The sequence below is a fragment of the Procambarus clarkii genome, chromosome 48, assembly GCF_040958095.1.
Source record: "Procambarus clarkii isolate CNS0578487 chromosome 48, FALCON_Pclarkii_2.0, whole genome shotgun sequence".
Lineage (NCBI taxonomy): Eukaryota > Metazoa > Arthropoda > Malacostraca > Decapoda > Cambaridae > Procambarus > Procambarus clarkii.
In genome coordinates this window covers 32,501,995-32,519,055 of record NC_091197.1, presented here as the reverse complement: position 1 = coordinate 32,519,055, position 17,061 = coordinate 32,501,995, and the positions used below count along the sequence as shown (strand labels likewise).

The following is a 17,061-nucleotide window of genomic DNA, read 5'->3' as shown; positions in this document are numbered from 1 at the left end:
TTCGGGTTCTGGCTCGGTTGCAGCCCATTCCCACGAGAACAGTCCTTATGGTTCCACGGTGGCCGGCCCGGCCTTCTTTTCAGACGCTGCTTGATAGGTGTCTGTACCCGGGGCGTTTTTCCTGAGGCTTCGCCTCTTTCAGCAGGCCGAATCGGTCCTGTCCGTGACTAGTTCGGCCTTCTCTTTGGCTCTTCGCGTCTGGTATTTTGACGCAGGTATCGCCATCTCTATGGTGTTCAGGTGGCTTTGTTGACGGTGTCCCACCTGCGAGCTTCGTCTTGGAGACTGTATGACGTTTATTACGTTTTCTCGCGTTTTGTTTCCCCTCCGGCCTGCTCATGAGTCGCCTGAGCCATCCTGGTCCTTGTTCAGGGTGCCTTCTTCTCTTCCCCTCAGTTTGTGGTAGCCCCTTCGGTTTCAGTTTCCTCCTCTTTGGTACTGGTGGTAGCTTTATTGGTGTGCAGCCTTTCTCTGTCCTGGCGACGGTCGAGACGGCTGCTTTCCGGAGGGGTTCTTGGGGTATTGGTACTTGTTTGGTTTGGCCGGGGGGTGCGTCCTGTGTTGTCCAGTTGTGCTTTTTGCTGTTGCCGGCGTACCATGCCTGGGGATGCGCTGTGGTTGATCCGGTTCCTTCGTTCCCTGTTTTCAGGGCTCGGGTCTCCCGGGTCGTCCGCAGTGTTTTCCTTCTTCCTGCGGTCTGTCTTTGCGCCCGTGCTGTTCAGACGTTTGCAGCAATTGCTGCTGTGTTGGTGACGTCTCGGGCTCATTTCGGGCGCAGGGAATTGTGGGTCGCACAGGTTTTTGGCCGCCCATCCATATGTGCGTCTGTTCTTGGGCGTTCTTGTTGCCTTGGGTCGCAGGTTTGCGACCGGTTGTCTTGGCTTTGCGTTGCAGAGTTTGTGGCGGCCGCCTCCCGGGTTAGCCCTTTCTTTTCCTTCTCTTTGGGTATGAAGCTCCAGGGAGCCGTAGGGGCTCCCCACAGAAAACCAGCGTTGAATGTAATGAAACGCCATTTTCTGGGTGAGCCCCGGAGGCTCCCTGGAAACCCTCCCTCCCACCAGTCGGCGGTTTTTTCGCGTTGGTTGAAGCTTAGCTTCCGAACTGGAGCTTGGCAGCCGGCGCGGTAGGTCCGGGGCTCCCCCCTCCCCCTCCCGGGGTGGGGAGGGCTGCGCGGACGATCGGCGCGGCAGTAAAGTGTGATGTTTGCTTGTTTGCTTGTTTCCTTGGGATTGTAGGGAGTTTTCTACCTCTCTGTTCGGTTTTTGTTGTAGTTTCTTACCATGTGGGGTTTGTTTTGTTACGCCTACCTTTCTGGGTGCCTAACCCCGGTCGATGGCAGATAAGGAAAACCCCCAACCATATGGGGTTTTCCAGGGCCATTGCTCCCTGAAACCTCTCTGAAGGGGCCAGGTTCTGGCGCTGGTCCCTGGTAGGTCTGAACTCCTTAGCTAATGTCCCGGTCTAACATAACATACATTAGCCCGATTAAGCTCCAGGGAGCCTCCGGGGCTCACCCAGAAAATGGCGTTTCATTACATTCAACGCTGGTTTTTTATTCTCCTGTTGTCGTTTCTTTGCTTTTCTGGTGTTTTCTGCCCGTTGCCTGTTCCTCTGGGAACGTTTGGGTGTTGATTTTACACCGGGTTTTCCATTTTTGTCTGTTTTGGGTCTGGGCCTTTGGATTTGGGCTCAGTGTCCCTGGCTGGTATGCTTGCTCCCACACCTTGTCCCTCGGTTTTCGGTCTGTTCTGACCGTTTTCCCAGGGGGTTCTGTCAGGGGGCTGTGCTTTGCCTTTCTGTGGTGTTCTCCGCCAGCAAAATGTGGTGGTTTGGGCTCCCCCTGGTTCGATTCTGGGTTCCTTTGGGTTCTTTGGTTTCGTTCCGGAGGTTTCTTCCTCTTTGGTCCCCTTTTGTGGGTTCAGGGGACTTTGTTTCCTCGTGTGACCCGGTTCTGCCTTCTGGGGTTCCGGGGTCTTCTTGGCTTGCAGACTGATCTTTTTGGGTCTTGGCACATGTTTTGGTCGTGCTGGGACTTTGAAGTTTTTGCTGTCGAGGTGGGCCTTTTGATGCAGTTTTGTGCCTTCTTTGCCTGGCCGGCATGGTGCTCTCTGCCCACTAGTCGGCGACTTGTATATTTTTCTTTTACGATGTTTGTACTCGCCTAGTTGTGCTTGCGGGGTTGAGCTCTGGCTCTTTGGAGTCAAGAGCTCCAAAGGTTGGAGCCTGGCCAGAGCCAGGTTGAACCTCTCAACCGTCAACAGGTGTACAGGTTCCTGAGCCTCTTGGGCTCTGTCCTGTCTACATTTGAAACTGTGTATGGTGGCAGCCTCCACCACATTACTTCCTAGTACATTCCATTTGTCAACCACTCATACTAAAAAAGTTCTTTCTGATATCTCTGTGGCTCTTTTGGGCACTCAGTTTCCACCTGTGTCCCCTAGTGCGTGTGCCCCTTGTGTTACATAGCCTGTCTTTATCAACCCTGCCGATTCCCTTGGGAATCTTGAATGTGGTGATCAGGTCCCCCCTCACTCTTCTGTCTTCCAGCGAAGTGTGGTTTAATTCCCGTAGTCTCTCCTCCTGAATTGTGTGTGTGTACGCATGTACATGTGTTCACTGTGTGTGTGTGTGTACTTGTGTATACGCACGTGTGTGTCACATATCTTGTGTGTGTATGTGTATATGTGTGTGTACTTTTTCTTTCAGAAGGGGTTCTGTTCCCTTCTCTGTAGACTGGGCGCTGGGGGAGCAGCTTGCTCTGTTGCCTCTCGCATGGTCCCGCTGTTGGTGGGCGCTTTGGGTTGTCTTCCGGCCTCTGGTGGCGTCGGTCGATGGCTTCTTCCCCTTTGGGGGGGTTCAGCGCTGGCGGGGTGGGCTTTTTTCCCTGCGCTTCGTCATGTCATCTTAGTGGGTGTGTTGGACGTGGTCGTTCCGCCCCATCCTTCTGGGGTTCCCATCTGCTCTTTGCAGTCATGAGCTTTTCCCATCTGCAGTTCTTCTGGACTTCTTCAGTCTGCGCCCTGGCTCCTATGCCCTCCTCGGAGGACTGTTGTCTCCTGTCCGGCTTCTGTTGGGGCCGGGTGCCTGGATGGTGGTCTTGGTCCTCCAGGTCACTTCTTGGCATGTTCCTCTCCAGTTTTCTGGGACTGACAGTTGGTGGTGGGGCTTCAGGTTTGCTGCTTTTCTTGCCTTCCCTATTTGGTAATGGGCACTTCGTATAATTTTTGCATCCTTACCGGATCTTAGTGCCCTGTCTGCGTCTGAGATTCGGTGTCTGGTCTACCTCGACGACTGGCTGGTGTGGGCTCCCAGTCAGTCCGCTTGTCTGCTCGCCAGGGGTACGGTTCCTTCTAGATCGCCGGGTTTGGTTTCCTGGTGATCTAGAGGCTTTTCCATCTGTTTCCGTCCCGGGTTCGGACCTGGGCCTTGTTTAGGGCTATTGGGCCACTCATTGTCTTTCCCTCCAGAAGTGTTACTGCAGCTGTAGTCCCGCCTTCGGCTGTGCATGAGGGGGTTCCGGGTTGCTCAGTGGTTGCTCGAGCGGTTGTGCGGGAGTCTGAACTTTGGCGTGCTGGTCTGCCCGCGGAGTCGGGTTTGGCTTCGGCGTCTGTTGGTTCCTTCGGAGACTCCCCTTCCGCCTCTTGCATTCGTTGGGTTCGTTCCTCCGGGGATCTTGTGTTGGTGCTGCATCACCAACTTCCTCTTTGGGGTTTTCGGGGTTCCGTGCCTTGGCATCTCCCTGAGCCTTCGCTCGATGTTTTCACGGATGGGTCATCTCTCGGCTGGGGCTTTGTGTCCAGTGCTCACCAGGTCGGCCGAGGTTCGAGGAGTCTGTCCGTCCGTCAGGCTCACAGCACCACAGCACGGTTCGGGAGTTCGTGGCTGTCTGGTTTCCGCTTCGGAGGGTTTGGGTCACTTGGTGCTCTGCCTTTCAGCTCTGTTTGGACTGTTCTCTGGCGGTTCTTGCCAGAACCACGGGGATTTGGCTAACCGTGAGGTTCATGTCTGGGGTGTGTCCTGCGTCCTGGCGGACAGCTGTCTCAGTTCATTCCTCTCCGCGGATTGGCCAGTCGTCGCCGACTCATTTTGTTGGCTCTGTCGGACGTATGGACTCCTGGCCATGAACGTCTTCGAGTCAGCGTGGTCTAGGCGTCTCCCATTTTATGTGGCGCCCTTTCCCACCAGTGAGGCATTCACGGTGGATGCTTTTCGGCAGGACTGGTCGAGGTGGGTACCTTGTTCCTCTTCTCCCGGTCCAGCTGTTGCTTGGGGTTCTGGCTCGGTTGCAGCCTACTCCCACGAGAGTAGTCCTTATGGTTCCTTGGTGGCCGGCCCAGCCTTATTTTCAGACGCTGCTTGATAGGTGCCCGAACCCGGGGCGTTTTCCAGTGACTCCGCCTCTTTCGGCAGGTCGAATTGGTCCTGTACGTGACTGGTTCGGCCTTCTCATCAGCTCTTCGCGTCTGGTATTTTGACTCGGGTTTCACCATCTCTATGGTGTTCTGGTGGCTTTGTTGACGGTGTCCCACCTGCGAGCTTCGTCTTGGCGTCAGTATGACGTTTTGTACGCTTTCTCATGTTTTGTTTCACCTCCGGCCTGCTCATGCGTCACCTGAGCCGTCCTGGTCCTTGATCAGGGTGCCTTCTTATCTTCTCCTCAGCTTGTGGTAGCCCCTTCGGTTCAGGTTTCTGCTCTTTGGTACTGGTGGTAGATTTGTATGTGTGCAGCCTTTCTCCGTCCTGGCGACGGTCGAGTCGGCTGCTTTCCGGAGGGGTTCTTGGGGTATTGATGCTTGATTGGTTTGGCCGGGGGTGTGTCCTGTGTTGTCCAGTTGTGTTTTTTGCCGTTGCTGGCATACCGTGTCTGGGGATGCGCTGTGGTTGATCCGGTTCCCCTCGTTCCCCATTTTCAGGGCTCGGGTCTCCCAGGTCGTCTGCAGATTTTTCATTCTTCCAGCCTGCGGTCTGTCTTTGCGCCCGTGCTGATCAGACGTTTGCAGCTTTTGCTGCTGTGTTGGGACGTCTAGGGCTCATTTCGGGCGCAGGGATTTGATAGTCGCACAGGTTCTTGGCCACCCATTCTTTGTGCGTCTGCTCCTGTGCGTTCTTGTTGCCTTGGGTCGCAGGTTGCAACCTGTTGTCTCGGCTTTGCGTTGCAGAGTTTGTGGCGGCCGCCTCCCGGGTTAGCCCTTTCTTTTCCTTCTCTTTGGGTATGAAGCTCCAGGGAGCCGTAGGGGCTCCCCACAGAAAACCAGCATTGAATGAAATGAAACGCCATTTTCTGGGTGAGCCCCGGAGGCTCCCTGGCAACCCTCCCTCCCACCGGTCGGCGGTTTTTTGCGTTGGTTGAAGCTTAGCTTCCGAACTGAAGCTTGGCAGCCGGCGCGGTAGGTCCGGGGCTTCCCCCTCCCCCTCTCGGGGCGGGGAGGGCTGTGCGGACGATCGGCGCGGCAGTAAAGTGTGATGTTTCCTTGTGATTGTAGGGAGTTTCTACCTCTCTGTTTGGTTTTTGGTTTAGTTTTTTTGTTTTTTTTTACCATGTGGGGTTTGTTTTGTAATGCCTACCTTTCTGGGTGCCTAACCCCAGTCGATGGTAGATAAGGAAAACCCCAACCACAAAGGGGTTTTCCAGGGCCATTGCTCCCTGAAACCTTTCTGAAGGGGCCAGGTTCTGGCGCTGGTCCCTGGTAGGTCTGAACTCCTAAGCTAATGTCCCGGTCTAATATAACATACATTAGCCCGATAAGCTCCAGGGAGCCGTAGGGGCTCACCCAGAAAATGGCGTTTCAATACATTCAACGCTGGTTTTCTGTGGGGAGCCCCTACGGCTCCCTGGAGCTTATCGGGCTAATGTGTGTTATGTTAGACCGGGACATTAGCTAAGGAGTTCAGACCTACCAGGGACCAGCGCCAGAACCTGGCCCCTTCAGAGAGGTTTCAGGGAGCAATGGCCCTGGAAAACCCCATATGGTTGGGGGTTTTCCTTATCTGCCATCGACCGGGGTTAGGCACCCAGAAAGGTAGGCGTAACAAAACAAACCCCACATGGTAAGAAACTACAACAAAAACCGAACAGAGAGGTAGAAAACTCCCTACAATCCCAAGGAAACAAGCAAACAAGCAAACATCACACTTTACTGCCGCGCCGATCGTCCGCGCAGCCCTCCCCACCCCGGGAGGGGGAGGGGGGAGCCCCGGACCTACCGCGCCGGCTGCCAAGCTCCAGTTCGTTCGCTAATGTCAACCGGGATTGACGCTTCTCTGGCCTCAGTTTCCTAGGCGGTGTTTGCCTTGTGTGGCGTTCACTGCCGTGTGTTGTGGTGTGCGGTGGCCAGGAGTACTTCATCAGTGCCGGGGCTGCATGTGCTTAGTGGCTGACTTCCCTAAGCGCCCTGTGAGTACTGCCCTTGCGTTACAGGGTTATCTTCCCTGGGGCGTTCGGGAACCATTCCCGTAGAGGTTCTTGCTGCTCGGCATTTGCCTCGCCCTTGGGGCCAGCTGGGGCTTGGGGCCCTTGTTTGGCCCTGGGTAGGGATTGGTATTGTGCTGGTTAGGGCGTCAAGGTGTTGCGCAGCCTGCCACCTAAGCGGCGGCCGGTTTCTGTTGCCTCTGGAGACGGTGTACTTTTGCGGGGTTTTTCTTTTGTTTTTCATTTTCTTGCCTGGTGGGGGTCTGCCTAAGGTGGTTATAGTTCCACTGGTAGTGTTTGGCGGCCCTCTGCTAGGCCCCCGTGCTTGTACACGTCTCAGGGGTTTTCAGTGCTCTAATCTACCCTCTTGTTATGTTTGGGTTTCTTAACCGGTTAGCAACACCTTGCCCGGGCTTCCCGTAGTTGTTACCCTACGGGCCCTGGAAACCCCTGTCTGGGCTCGGGGGACCATTGAATGTGTCTTCCGGGTTCCAACCCGTCTTGAACGGGATCGTTGGTTGCTGTTCCCTTGTCTCCGGGTGACAGTCGCCATTTTTACCTCCGTCATGCTGCCTGTTGGGTCACTGACACCTTGACCCGGAGTCTTGCGAGTGATTCTCTGCTTGTTCTCCAGTACTCTCCTGTTGTTATTACTGTTCAGAGTACAGGCGGCATCCGTGTTGCAAGCTAGGTTAGGTTGCTGCAACATGCTAGGTTGGTTTCCCACTCGAATGCCCCGTGGCCGCCCCGTTTGGTTAGGTGCTGCTCGCCCCTTTCTCTCCATGTTCCCGGCTCAGGACCGTCTGCGTGTTTCTGGGTCGGGGCGGGGTTCAGTTGCGGCAGAGACTCGGGCGGTTTTCGGGGGATGCCCCGTTCGGGTTGGGGACGGAGGTTTGAGCCTGTGCCTCCTGCCAAGGCTTCTGGGTCTTACCAGCGGCCCTTTCTTGTTGCCTTTCCCATGGGCTCTTGCTTTTCTTTCAGGGCGGAGGGCTTGGAGGACGGCTCTGCCCCGGGGCCTCTGTTGTTGGTTCCCGGGGCTGTGGGGGATGCCTACTAGCAGTTCTGGGGCGGTTTTGCCCCTTCAGGGGTTTTTCTGCTGTTGGGCGTCGTTTTCGCCCTTCCAGTCTGCTAGCTTCCCACATTTGCTGGCGTGTTTTTGTGTATTTAGCGTCAGTCACAGCCCCTGCTGGCGGCCATTTTCGTCTGCCGGTTTCCCGGCGTGGCCACCAGGGCGGCGTTGCGGTTTGTTTACATGCGTCTGGGTGTGCGAGCGAGCGTCTCTGGTGAGTTTTCAAAAAATTTGCAGGGTTTTTGTTCTCCTGTTGTCGTTTCTTTGTTTTTCTGGTGTTTTCTTGCCGTTGCCTGTTCCTCTGGGAACGTTTGGGTGTTGATTTTGGGTCTGAGCCTCTGGGTTTAGGCTCAGTGCCCCTGGCTGGTATGCTTGCTCCCACACCTTGCCCCTCGGTTTTCGGTCTGTTGGGACCGTTTTCCCAGGGCGTTCTGCGGGGGTCTGTGCTTTGCCTTTTAGTGGTGTTCTCCGCCGGCAAATGTGGTGGTTTGGGCTCCCCCTGGTTCGATTCTGGGTTCCTTTGGGTTCCTTGGTTTCGTTCTGGAGGTTTCTTCCTCTTGGGCCCCCTTTTGTGGGTTCAGGGGACTTTGTTTCCTCGTGTGACCCGGTTCTGCCTTTTGGGGTTCCGGGGTCTTCCTGGCTTGCAGACTGAGCTTTTTGGGTCTTGGCACATGTTGTGGTTGTGCTGGGACTTTGTGGTTTTGCTGTCGAGGTGGGCCTTTTGATGCAGTTTTGTGCCTTCTTTGCCTGGCCGGCGTAGTGCTCTTTGCCACTAGTCGGCGGCTTGTGCTTTTACGATACATGTCCTCACCTAGTTGTGCTTGTGGGGGTTGAGCTCTGGCTCCTTGGCCCTGCCTCTCAACCGTCCGTCAACAGGTGTATCGGTTCCTGTGCCTCTTGGGCTCTGTCATGTCTACATGTGACATTGTATGGGGGTCAGCCTCGTTACTTGTGTGAGGAGTCGCCACATTACTTCTTAGTGCTTTCCCGTTCCCATTCTGACACTCAAAAAAAAAAAAAAAAAAAAAAAAAACTAATTCTATCTGTGGCTCTTTTGGGTACTCGGTTTCCACCTGTGTCCCCTAGTGCGTGTGCCCCTTGTGTTACATATCCTGTCCTTCTCAACCCTGTCGATTCCCTTGGGTATCTTGTATGTGGTGATCAGGTCTCCCCTCACTTCCTCTTCCAGCGAAGTGTGGTGTCATTCCCGTAGTCTCTCCTCATGACTTCGGTAGTGTACTTTTTCTTTCTGAAGGGGTTCTGTTCCCTTCTCTGTTGCCTGGGCGCTGGGGGAGCAGCTTGCTCTGTTGCCTCTCGCTTGGTCCCGCTGTTGGTGGGCGCTTTGGGTTGTCTTCCGGCCTCTGCTGGCGTCGGAGGACGGCTTCTCCTCCTTGGGGGGGGTTCAGAGCTGGCGGGGTGGGCTTCTTCCCTGCGCTTCGTCATTTCCTCTTCGTGGGTGCGTGGGGCGTGGTCGCTCCGCCCCATCCTTCTGGGCTTCCCGTCTGCTCTTTGCAGTCATGAGCTTTTCCAGTCTGCAGTTCTTCTGGACTACTTCCGTCTGCGCCCTGGATCCTCTGCCCTGCTCGGAGGACTGTTGTCTCCTGTTCGGATTCTGTTAGGGCCGGGTGCTTGGATGGTGGACCTGGACCTCCAGGTCACTTCTTGGCACGTTCCTCTCCAGTTTTTCTGGGGCTAGCACGGTTGGTAATTACCTATGTGTACTTACCTACGTGTAGTTACAGGATGAGAGCTACTCTCGTGGTGTCCCGTCTTCCCAGCACTCTTTGTCATATAATGCTTTGATTATACTTGTCATACTGTCATATAATGATTGTCATATGTCATAATATGTCTTCATATGATTGTCATACAATGCTTTGGTGGTGGGGCTTCAGGTTTGCTGTTTTTATTGCATTCCCTATTTTGTGAAGGGCACTTTGTATACTCTTTGCATCTTTACCGGATCTTAGTGCCCTGTCTGCGTCTGAGATTCGGTGTCTGGCCTACCTCGACGACTGGCTGGAGTGGGCTCCCAGTCAGTCCGCTTGTCTGCTCGCCAGGGGATGGTTCTTTCCAGATCGCTGGGTTTGGTTTCCTGGTGATCTGGAGGTTTTCCCTTCTGTTTCCGTCCCGGGTTCGGACCTGGGCCTTGTTTCAGGCTCTTGGGCCCCTCATTGTCTTCCCTCCAGAAGTGTTACTGTGGCTGTGGTCCCGCCTTTGGCTGTTCGGGAGGGGGTCCCGGGTTGCTCAGCGGTTGCTTGGGCGGTTGTGCGGGAGTTTGCACTTCGGCGTGCTTGTCTGCCCGCGGAGTCGGGTTTGGCTCCGGAGTCGGTTGGTTCCTACGGAGACTCCACTTCCGCCTCTTGCATTCCTTGGGTTCCTCTGGGGATCTGGTGTTGGTGCTGCGTCACCAGCTTCCTCTTTGGGGTTTTCGGGGTTCCGTCCCTTGGCGGCTCCCCGAGCCTTCGCTCGATGTGTTCACGGACGGGTCGTCTCTCGGCTGGGGCTTTGTGACCAGTGCTCACCAGGTCGGCCGAGGTTGATGGAGTCTGTCTGTCCGTCGGGCTCACAGCCCGGTTCAGGTGTTCATGGCTGTCTGGTTTGCGCTTCGGAGGGTTTGGGTCACTAGGTACTCTACCGTTCAGCTCTGTTTGGACTGTTCTCTGGTGGTTCTGGCCGGAACCACAGGGGGTTTGGTTAACCGTGTGGTTCGTGTCCGGGGTGTGTCCTGCGTCCTGGTGGACAGCTGTCTCGGTTCATTCCTCTTCGTGGGTTGGCCAGTCGTCGCCGATTCGTTTTGTTGGCTCTGTTGGGCTTATGGACTCCTGGCCATGGACGTCTTCGGGTCGGCGTGGTCTAGGCGTCGCCCGTTTTGTGGCGCCCTTCCCACCTGCGAGGACTTCACGGTGGAGGTTTTCGGCAGGCCTGGTCGAGGTGGGGGGTACCTGTACCTCTTCTCCCGGTCCAGCTGTTGCTTCGGGTTCTGGCTCAGTTGCAGCCCATTCCCACGAGAACAGTCCTTATGGTTCCACTGTGGCCGGCCCGGCCTTCTTTTCGGACGCTGCTTGATAGGTGTCCGTACCCGGGGCGTTTTTCCTGAGGCTTCGCCTCTTTCAGCAGGCCGAATCGGTCCTGTCCGTGACTGGTTCGGCCTTCTCTTTGGCTCTTCGCGTCTGGTATTTTGACGCAGGTATCGCCATCTCTATGGTGTTCAGGTGGTTTTGTTGACGGTGTCCCACCTGCGAGCTTCGTCTTGGAGACTGTATGACGTTTATTACGTCTTCTCGCGTTTTGTTTCCCCTCCGGCCTGCTCATGAGTCGCCTGAGCCATCCTGGTCCTTGTTCAGGGTGCCTTCTTCTCTTCCCCTCAGTTTGTGGTAGCCCCTTCGGTTTCAGTTTCCTCCTTTTTGGTACTGGTGGTAGCTTTATTGGTGTGCAGCCTTTCTCTGTCCTGGCGACGGTCGAGACGGCTGCTTTCCGGAGGGGTTCTTGGGGTATTGGTACTTGTTTGGTTTGGCCGGGGGGTGCGTCCTGTGTTGTCCAGTTGTGCTTTTTGCTGTTGCCGGCGTACTGTGCCTGGGGATGCGCTGTGGTTGATCCGGTTCTTTCGTTCCCTGTTTTCAGGGCTCGGGTCTCCCGGGTCGTCCGCAGTGTTTTCCTTCTTACTGCGGTCTGTCTTTGCGCCCGTGCTGTTCAGACGTTTACAGCAATTGCTGCTGTGTTGGTGACGTCTCGGGCTCATTTCGGGCGCAGGGAATTGTGGGTCGCACAGGTTTTTGGCCGCCCATCCATGTGTGCGTCTGTTCTTGGGCGTTCTTGTTGCCTTGGGTCGCAGGTTTGCAACCGGTTGTCTTGGCTTTGCGTTGCAGAGTTTGTGGCGGCCGCCTCCCGGGTTAGCCCTTTCTTTTCCTTCTCTTTGGGTATGAAGCTCCAGGGAGCCGTAGGGGCTCCCCACAGAAAACCAGCGTTGAATGTAATGAAACGCCATTTTCTGGGTGAGCCCCGGAGGCTCCCTGGAAACCCTCCCTCCCACCGGTCGGCGGTTTTTTCGCGTTGGTTGAAGCTTAGCTACCGAACTGGAGCTTGGCAGCCGGCGCGGTAGGTCCGGGGCTCCCCCCTCCCCCTCCCGGGGTGGGGAGGGCTGCGCGGACGATCGGCGCGGCAGTAAAGTGTGATGTTTGCTTGTTTGCTTGTTTCCTTGGGATTGTAGGGAGTTTTCTACCTCTCTGTTCGGTTTTTGTTGTAGTTTCTTACCATGTGGGGTTTGTTTTGTTACGCCTACCTTTCTGGGTGCCTAACCCCGGTCGATGGCAGATAAGGAAAACCCCCAACCATATGGGGTTTTCCAGGGCCATTGCTCCCTGAAACCTCTCTGAAGGGGCCAGGTTCTGGCGCTGGTCCCTGGTAGGTCTGAACTCCTTAGCTAATGTCCCGGTCTAACATAACACACATTAGCCCGATAAGCTCCAGGGAGCCTCCGGGGCTCACCCAGAAAATGGCGTTTCATTACATTCAACGCTGGTTTTTTGGGTAGTGGCAGGGGGGGCAAAGTCTCTGCCTCCTGCGCAGTTGTCTTCAGGGTTCAATCCTCAGACTAGGAAAGACCTGCAATCCCTCCACCTACTCCAATTGGTGACCCCATTCCTTGGTGATCTTGTTCTATGTAGAATCCTTTACAATCCTTCATCTAGTGTCCTTCAGACGACCAAAGTTACATTTGCACACTCTTTGATTCATGAGGAACTGATGTGGTACCATGCGACCCCAGGGTGGAGCATAGCATTGCAATGGATCTCATCACATGTTGGAATTTCTGAGAATGTGCTGGCAGATGTAGCAGTGAAGATTACACACAGAATGGCATTACCCACATGCCACCAAATCTGTCAGTAGTCCTACAGTCAACTGGGATGACCTGTTATATGTGTTGGGAAGTGGAGCTGGACCCACTTCTAATCGCCCATGGGTCCAACATAGTATTAAATTCTTAGACTGAGCCCTCACATTCCTCGGAGTTGGACACTCCTTTCTCACTGAACATCTCCAACTGATTTTCCCTACAATCAGTGGTGTCCTCACCAAGTACATACCATAGATCTTCTTTACTGCCTGAGGTTTTACATCTCACATACAAGACACCCGTGTGCTCTCAAGCATTTACAAATATTCTGAATCACCTCTTCTGTTTTCTTAGATGTAAGATTCTTCACCGCACTTTCTGCTTCATTACACATGGCCCCTGTCTGCAGAAGAACCTCAACCTCTTTTTATTTTTTAAATCTCCCAGACATGGGTAGTTGAGGCACATGTGAACCATGGGTCATCATCACTGTTAAATTAACAACAACAGTGCTAAAATGTATGGAAAATGAGCATGGGAAAAATAAACAATTATAGAGGAATGTGAAATTACTGTCTAAAAATAATGTGTTGTTTAATACTTTAATATATGGTAGACCCTTTAGGTGGCTGAAATTTTGTACTACAATAGGGAAAAAGATTAAAAGTAGAGAAAAGTAAAATGATTCTGTGTAATATTGTGTATCTTTCGGATATGACCGAGGTAAACTACTTTACCACACAAAGCGGTGAATTTATTATTGTGGTGTATGCAAATTTGGGAATAGCAATCTTGGCATATCAAAAGTCACATGACATGGCTCCATAACTAATGAGTATAAATGCACATTTAAAATTATTGTTGACATAATTCACAGTAGCATGGCTGAAAGTTAGATGCCCAACATACAAATCTGAAAATAAAGTGATGATGTTTGGGTCTGTTCTGGACCATTATCAAGTTGTCACATCCTTGATCAGATTTTATCAAGTCGTCACATCCTTGATCAGATTTTTGGGTTGGATGTCGAAAATCATTTGGATTTTATTGCAGGAATGTCGTGGGCGAGAATATCGGGTACACGTTAGTTATATGGTCGTACAGAGGGATGCAGTATATGACTTGCTCTCTACCTCAAACACCCACATGCAGCTCAATGTCCTTGAAGATAATATGGTAAGTTATACTCTTGGGAGTTTGCAGACCGTTTCACTAGCTATAAAAGCTATTTATTCAGTGGCAAATTCAGGTCTGTTTTAATAGTTGGTGTATAACCCCCCCCCCCTAGCCAAACTTCTCAATATGTTTCAAATAGCATTTTCACTTTATTTTACTTACCTAACTTATAGCAAAATATGTTTATAACAAATTGATCTTTAATTCCGCACATCAGTTCTTGAGCCTCTGGGGCCCAGGAACTTCTGTCTAGTTGTTTGACTATACCATGGCACCAGTGCCTAGTATATCTTCCTGTCTGTCTAATGTTTCCTATGACACCAGGGTCTAGTATATCTACCTGTCTGTCTAATGTTTCCTATGACACCAGGGTCTAGTATATCTACCTGCCTGTCTAATGTTTCCTGTGACACCAAGGTCTAGTATATCTTCCTGTCTGTCTAATGTTTCCTGTGACACCAGGGTCTAGTATATCTACCTGCCTGTCTAATGTTTCCTGTGACACCAGTGCCTAGTATATCTTCCTGTCTGTCTAATGTTTCCTGTGACACCAGGGTCTAGTATATCTACCTGCCTGTCTAATGTTTCCTGTGACACCAAGGTCTAGTATATCTTCCTGTCTGTCTAATGTTTCCTGTGACACCAGGGTCTAGTATATCTACCTGCCTGTCTAATGTTTCCTGTGACACCAGGGTCTAGTATATCTTCCTGTCTGTCTAATGTTTCCTATGACACCAGGGTCTAGTATATCTACCTGCCTGTCTAATGTTTCCTGTGACACCAGGGTCTAGTATATCTTCCTGTCTGTCTAATGTTTCCTATGACACCAGGGTCTAGTATATCTACCTGCCTGTCTAATGTTTCCTGTGACACCAGGGTCTAGTATATCTTCCTGCCTGTCTAATGTTTCCTGTGACACCAAGGTCTAGTATATCTTCCTGCCTGTCTAATGTTTCCTGTGACACCAGGGTCTAGTATATCTACCTGCCTGTCTAATGTTTCCTGTGACACCAGGGTCTAGTATATCTTCCTGTCTGTCTAATGTTTCCTGTGACACCAGGGTCTAGTATATCTACCTGTCTGTCTAATGTTTCCTGTGACACCAGGGTCTAGTATATCTACCTGCCTGTCTAATGTTTCCTGTGACACCAGGGTCTAGTATATCTTTCTGCCTGTCTAATGTTTCCTGTGACACCAAGGTCTAGTATATCTTCCTGCCTGTCTAATGTTTCCTGTGACACCAAGGTCTAGTATATCTTCCTGCCTGTCTAATGTTTCCTGTGACACCAGGGTCTAGTATATCTTCCTGCCTGTCTAATGTTTCCTGTGACACCAGGGTCTAGTATATCTTCCTGCCTCTCTAATGTTTCCTGTGACACCAAGGTCTAGTATATCTTCCTGCCTGTCTAATGCTTCCTATGACACCAGGGTCTAGTATACATTCATGTTTAACCATGCATAATTTTAATCATGAGACACAGTGGGTGCTTACCTTAAGGAACAAGCAAATGACTGCCATTTTAGTGCATTCTAAGACCACAGATTGTATTTCTGTGGGGAGCCCCTTCTGCTCCCTGGAGCTATCGGGATAGCAGTTCATTAGACCAGGGTATTAGTCAAAGGAGTTCAGACTACCGGGAACCACGAGCCAGAAATGGCCCCCTCAGAGAGGCACAGGGAGCAATGACCCTGGAAAACCCTCCTGTGGTTGGGTTTTTTTCTTATCTGACATCGACTGGGGTTAAGCACCCAGTAAGGTAGGCATAACAAAACAGACCTCACATGTAAGAAATGGCAGAACAGAACAGAAATGGCAGAAGTTTCCAGAAAATGGAAACTCTGTTCGGTTTTCGCTTGCAATTTTCTTACCATGTGGGGTCTGTTTTGTTATGCCTACCTTTCTGGGTGCCTTATTCCGGTTGATGTCAGATAAGGGAAACCCCAACCACAGGGGGGGGTTTTCCAGGGCCATTACTCTCTCTACCTCTCTAAGGGGGCCAGGTTCTGGCTCGTGATCCCCGGTAGGCTGAACTCCTTTGACTAATGCCCCAGTCTAATGAATTGCATATTTAGCCCGATAGCTCCAGGGAGCCTCTGGGGCTCACTCAGAAAATGGTGTTTTATTAAATTCAATGCTGGTTTTTTAGATCTCCGTGGAATACACCATCTAACAAAATCAGTAATGGACAATAATACAGTACTTTGTCACTTGATTAATATTACTATCATACTGTGAGAATTAATACATATACTATTTTTTTATAATAGGGTAATGTAGTGATCCCTGGCCTAAATGTCGTTGACTGTAGTAATATAACTGAAGTCATAAACTGCCTAGAAGCTGGCCTTGTACACCGCCACACTACAGCTATCCAGAGCCACGATCCCTCAAGCTCACATGCAATCTTCTCTCTTATTTTGGAACATCAGTGGAATGATCCAGGTAAGTGTGCATTATTTGGTTTTTATCTATATGGTTTATCTCATACTAACCTCTTTCTAGGGGTGGGGGGTGGGGGTGCCCCTTTTGGTCCTCTGGTGCTGTCTTACTGAGATTGCACCAAACTATTACTAGTTCACATCGGTCACAGAGTTCTGCTTGGCCTACTGGGGATCAGAACCAAAACCTGGCTTTCTTCAGAGGCACAGAAAGTGAGTGACATTCCACCTTTCCCCTGGAAAAGTATCCAGAAAGTCAACGAAGCATTACTGACTCGGCCTGTCCTCAGACTAAGTTTTCATTCCATCCAGCGGTCGATCCCCAAGGACGCATTCATGAATTTTAACATGCTGTTCATTCACAATAGGAATTTTCTCAAATATAAATTATATTATTATATATTTTCCCCGTGTTTCAGATGGAAAACTGAACTACCTATATTCTCGCATGAATTTTGTCGACTTGGGAGGCTCTGAACGGCTGATGCAGTTTGGATATGGTGGTTTTAGTCTTCCCAGTCAAGAGTCATTTTTTCCTAATTCTGATCTGAAAGCTCTAAGCAATGTCATCCATTGCTTAGCAGACCAATCTTATGTGGGTCCAGTTCCTTACAAGGAGTCAAGACTTACTCATATATTAAAGGTATGATCTTCCCATTTGTTTATTGTTTGTTTGGAGATATGGTGTATATAACATACATGTTATTAGAAGGTGTTATGATCAGTTTATTCAAGCTCCATACACATGTTCCACTCTATTATGGTGTTGAATATGTCCATCTCTGTACACATGTTCCACTCTATTATGGTGTTGAATATGTCCATCTCTGTACACATGTTCCATTCTATTATGGTGTTGAATATGTCCATCTCTGTACACATGTTCCACTCTATTATGGTGTTGAATATGTCCATCTCTGTACACATGTTCCACTCTATTATGGTGTTGAATATGTCCATCTCTGTACACATGTTCCACTCTATTATGGTGTTGAATATGTCCATCTCTGTACACATGTTCCACTCTATTATGGTGTTGAATATGTCCAGCTCTGTACACATGTTCCACTCTATTATGGTGTTGAATATGTCTAGCTCTGTACACATGTTCCACTCTATTATGGTGTT

The 17,061-nt window shown here is 51.4% G+C and overlaps 1 protein-coding gene across 1 annotated transcript in view; it reads left to right on the top strand.

Moving 5' to 3' along the window:
* Positions 1–17,061, top strand: part of cos (kinesin-like protein costa) — a gene marked incomplete in the record, with an annotated part of 235,189 nt that overhangs the window by 41,232 nt on the left and 176,896 nt on the right. The window contains 3 exon segments of the mRNA XM_069302674.1: positions 13,372–13,494; positions 15,763–15,937; positions 16,353–16,576. Of these exon segments, the coding sequence (XP_069158775.1) occupies positions 13,372–13,494; positions 15,763–15,937; positions 16,353–16,576 (522 nt within the window).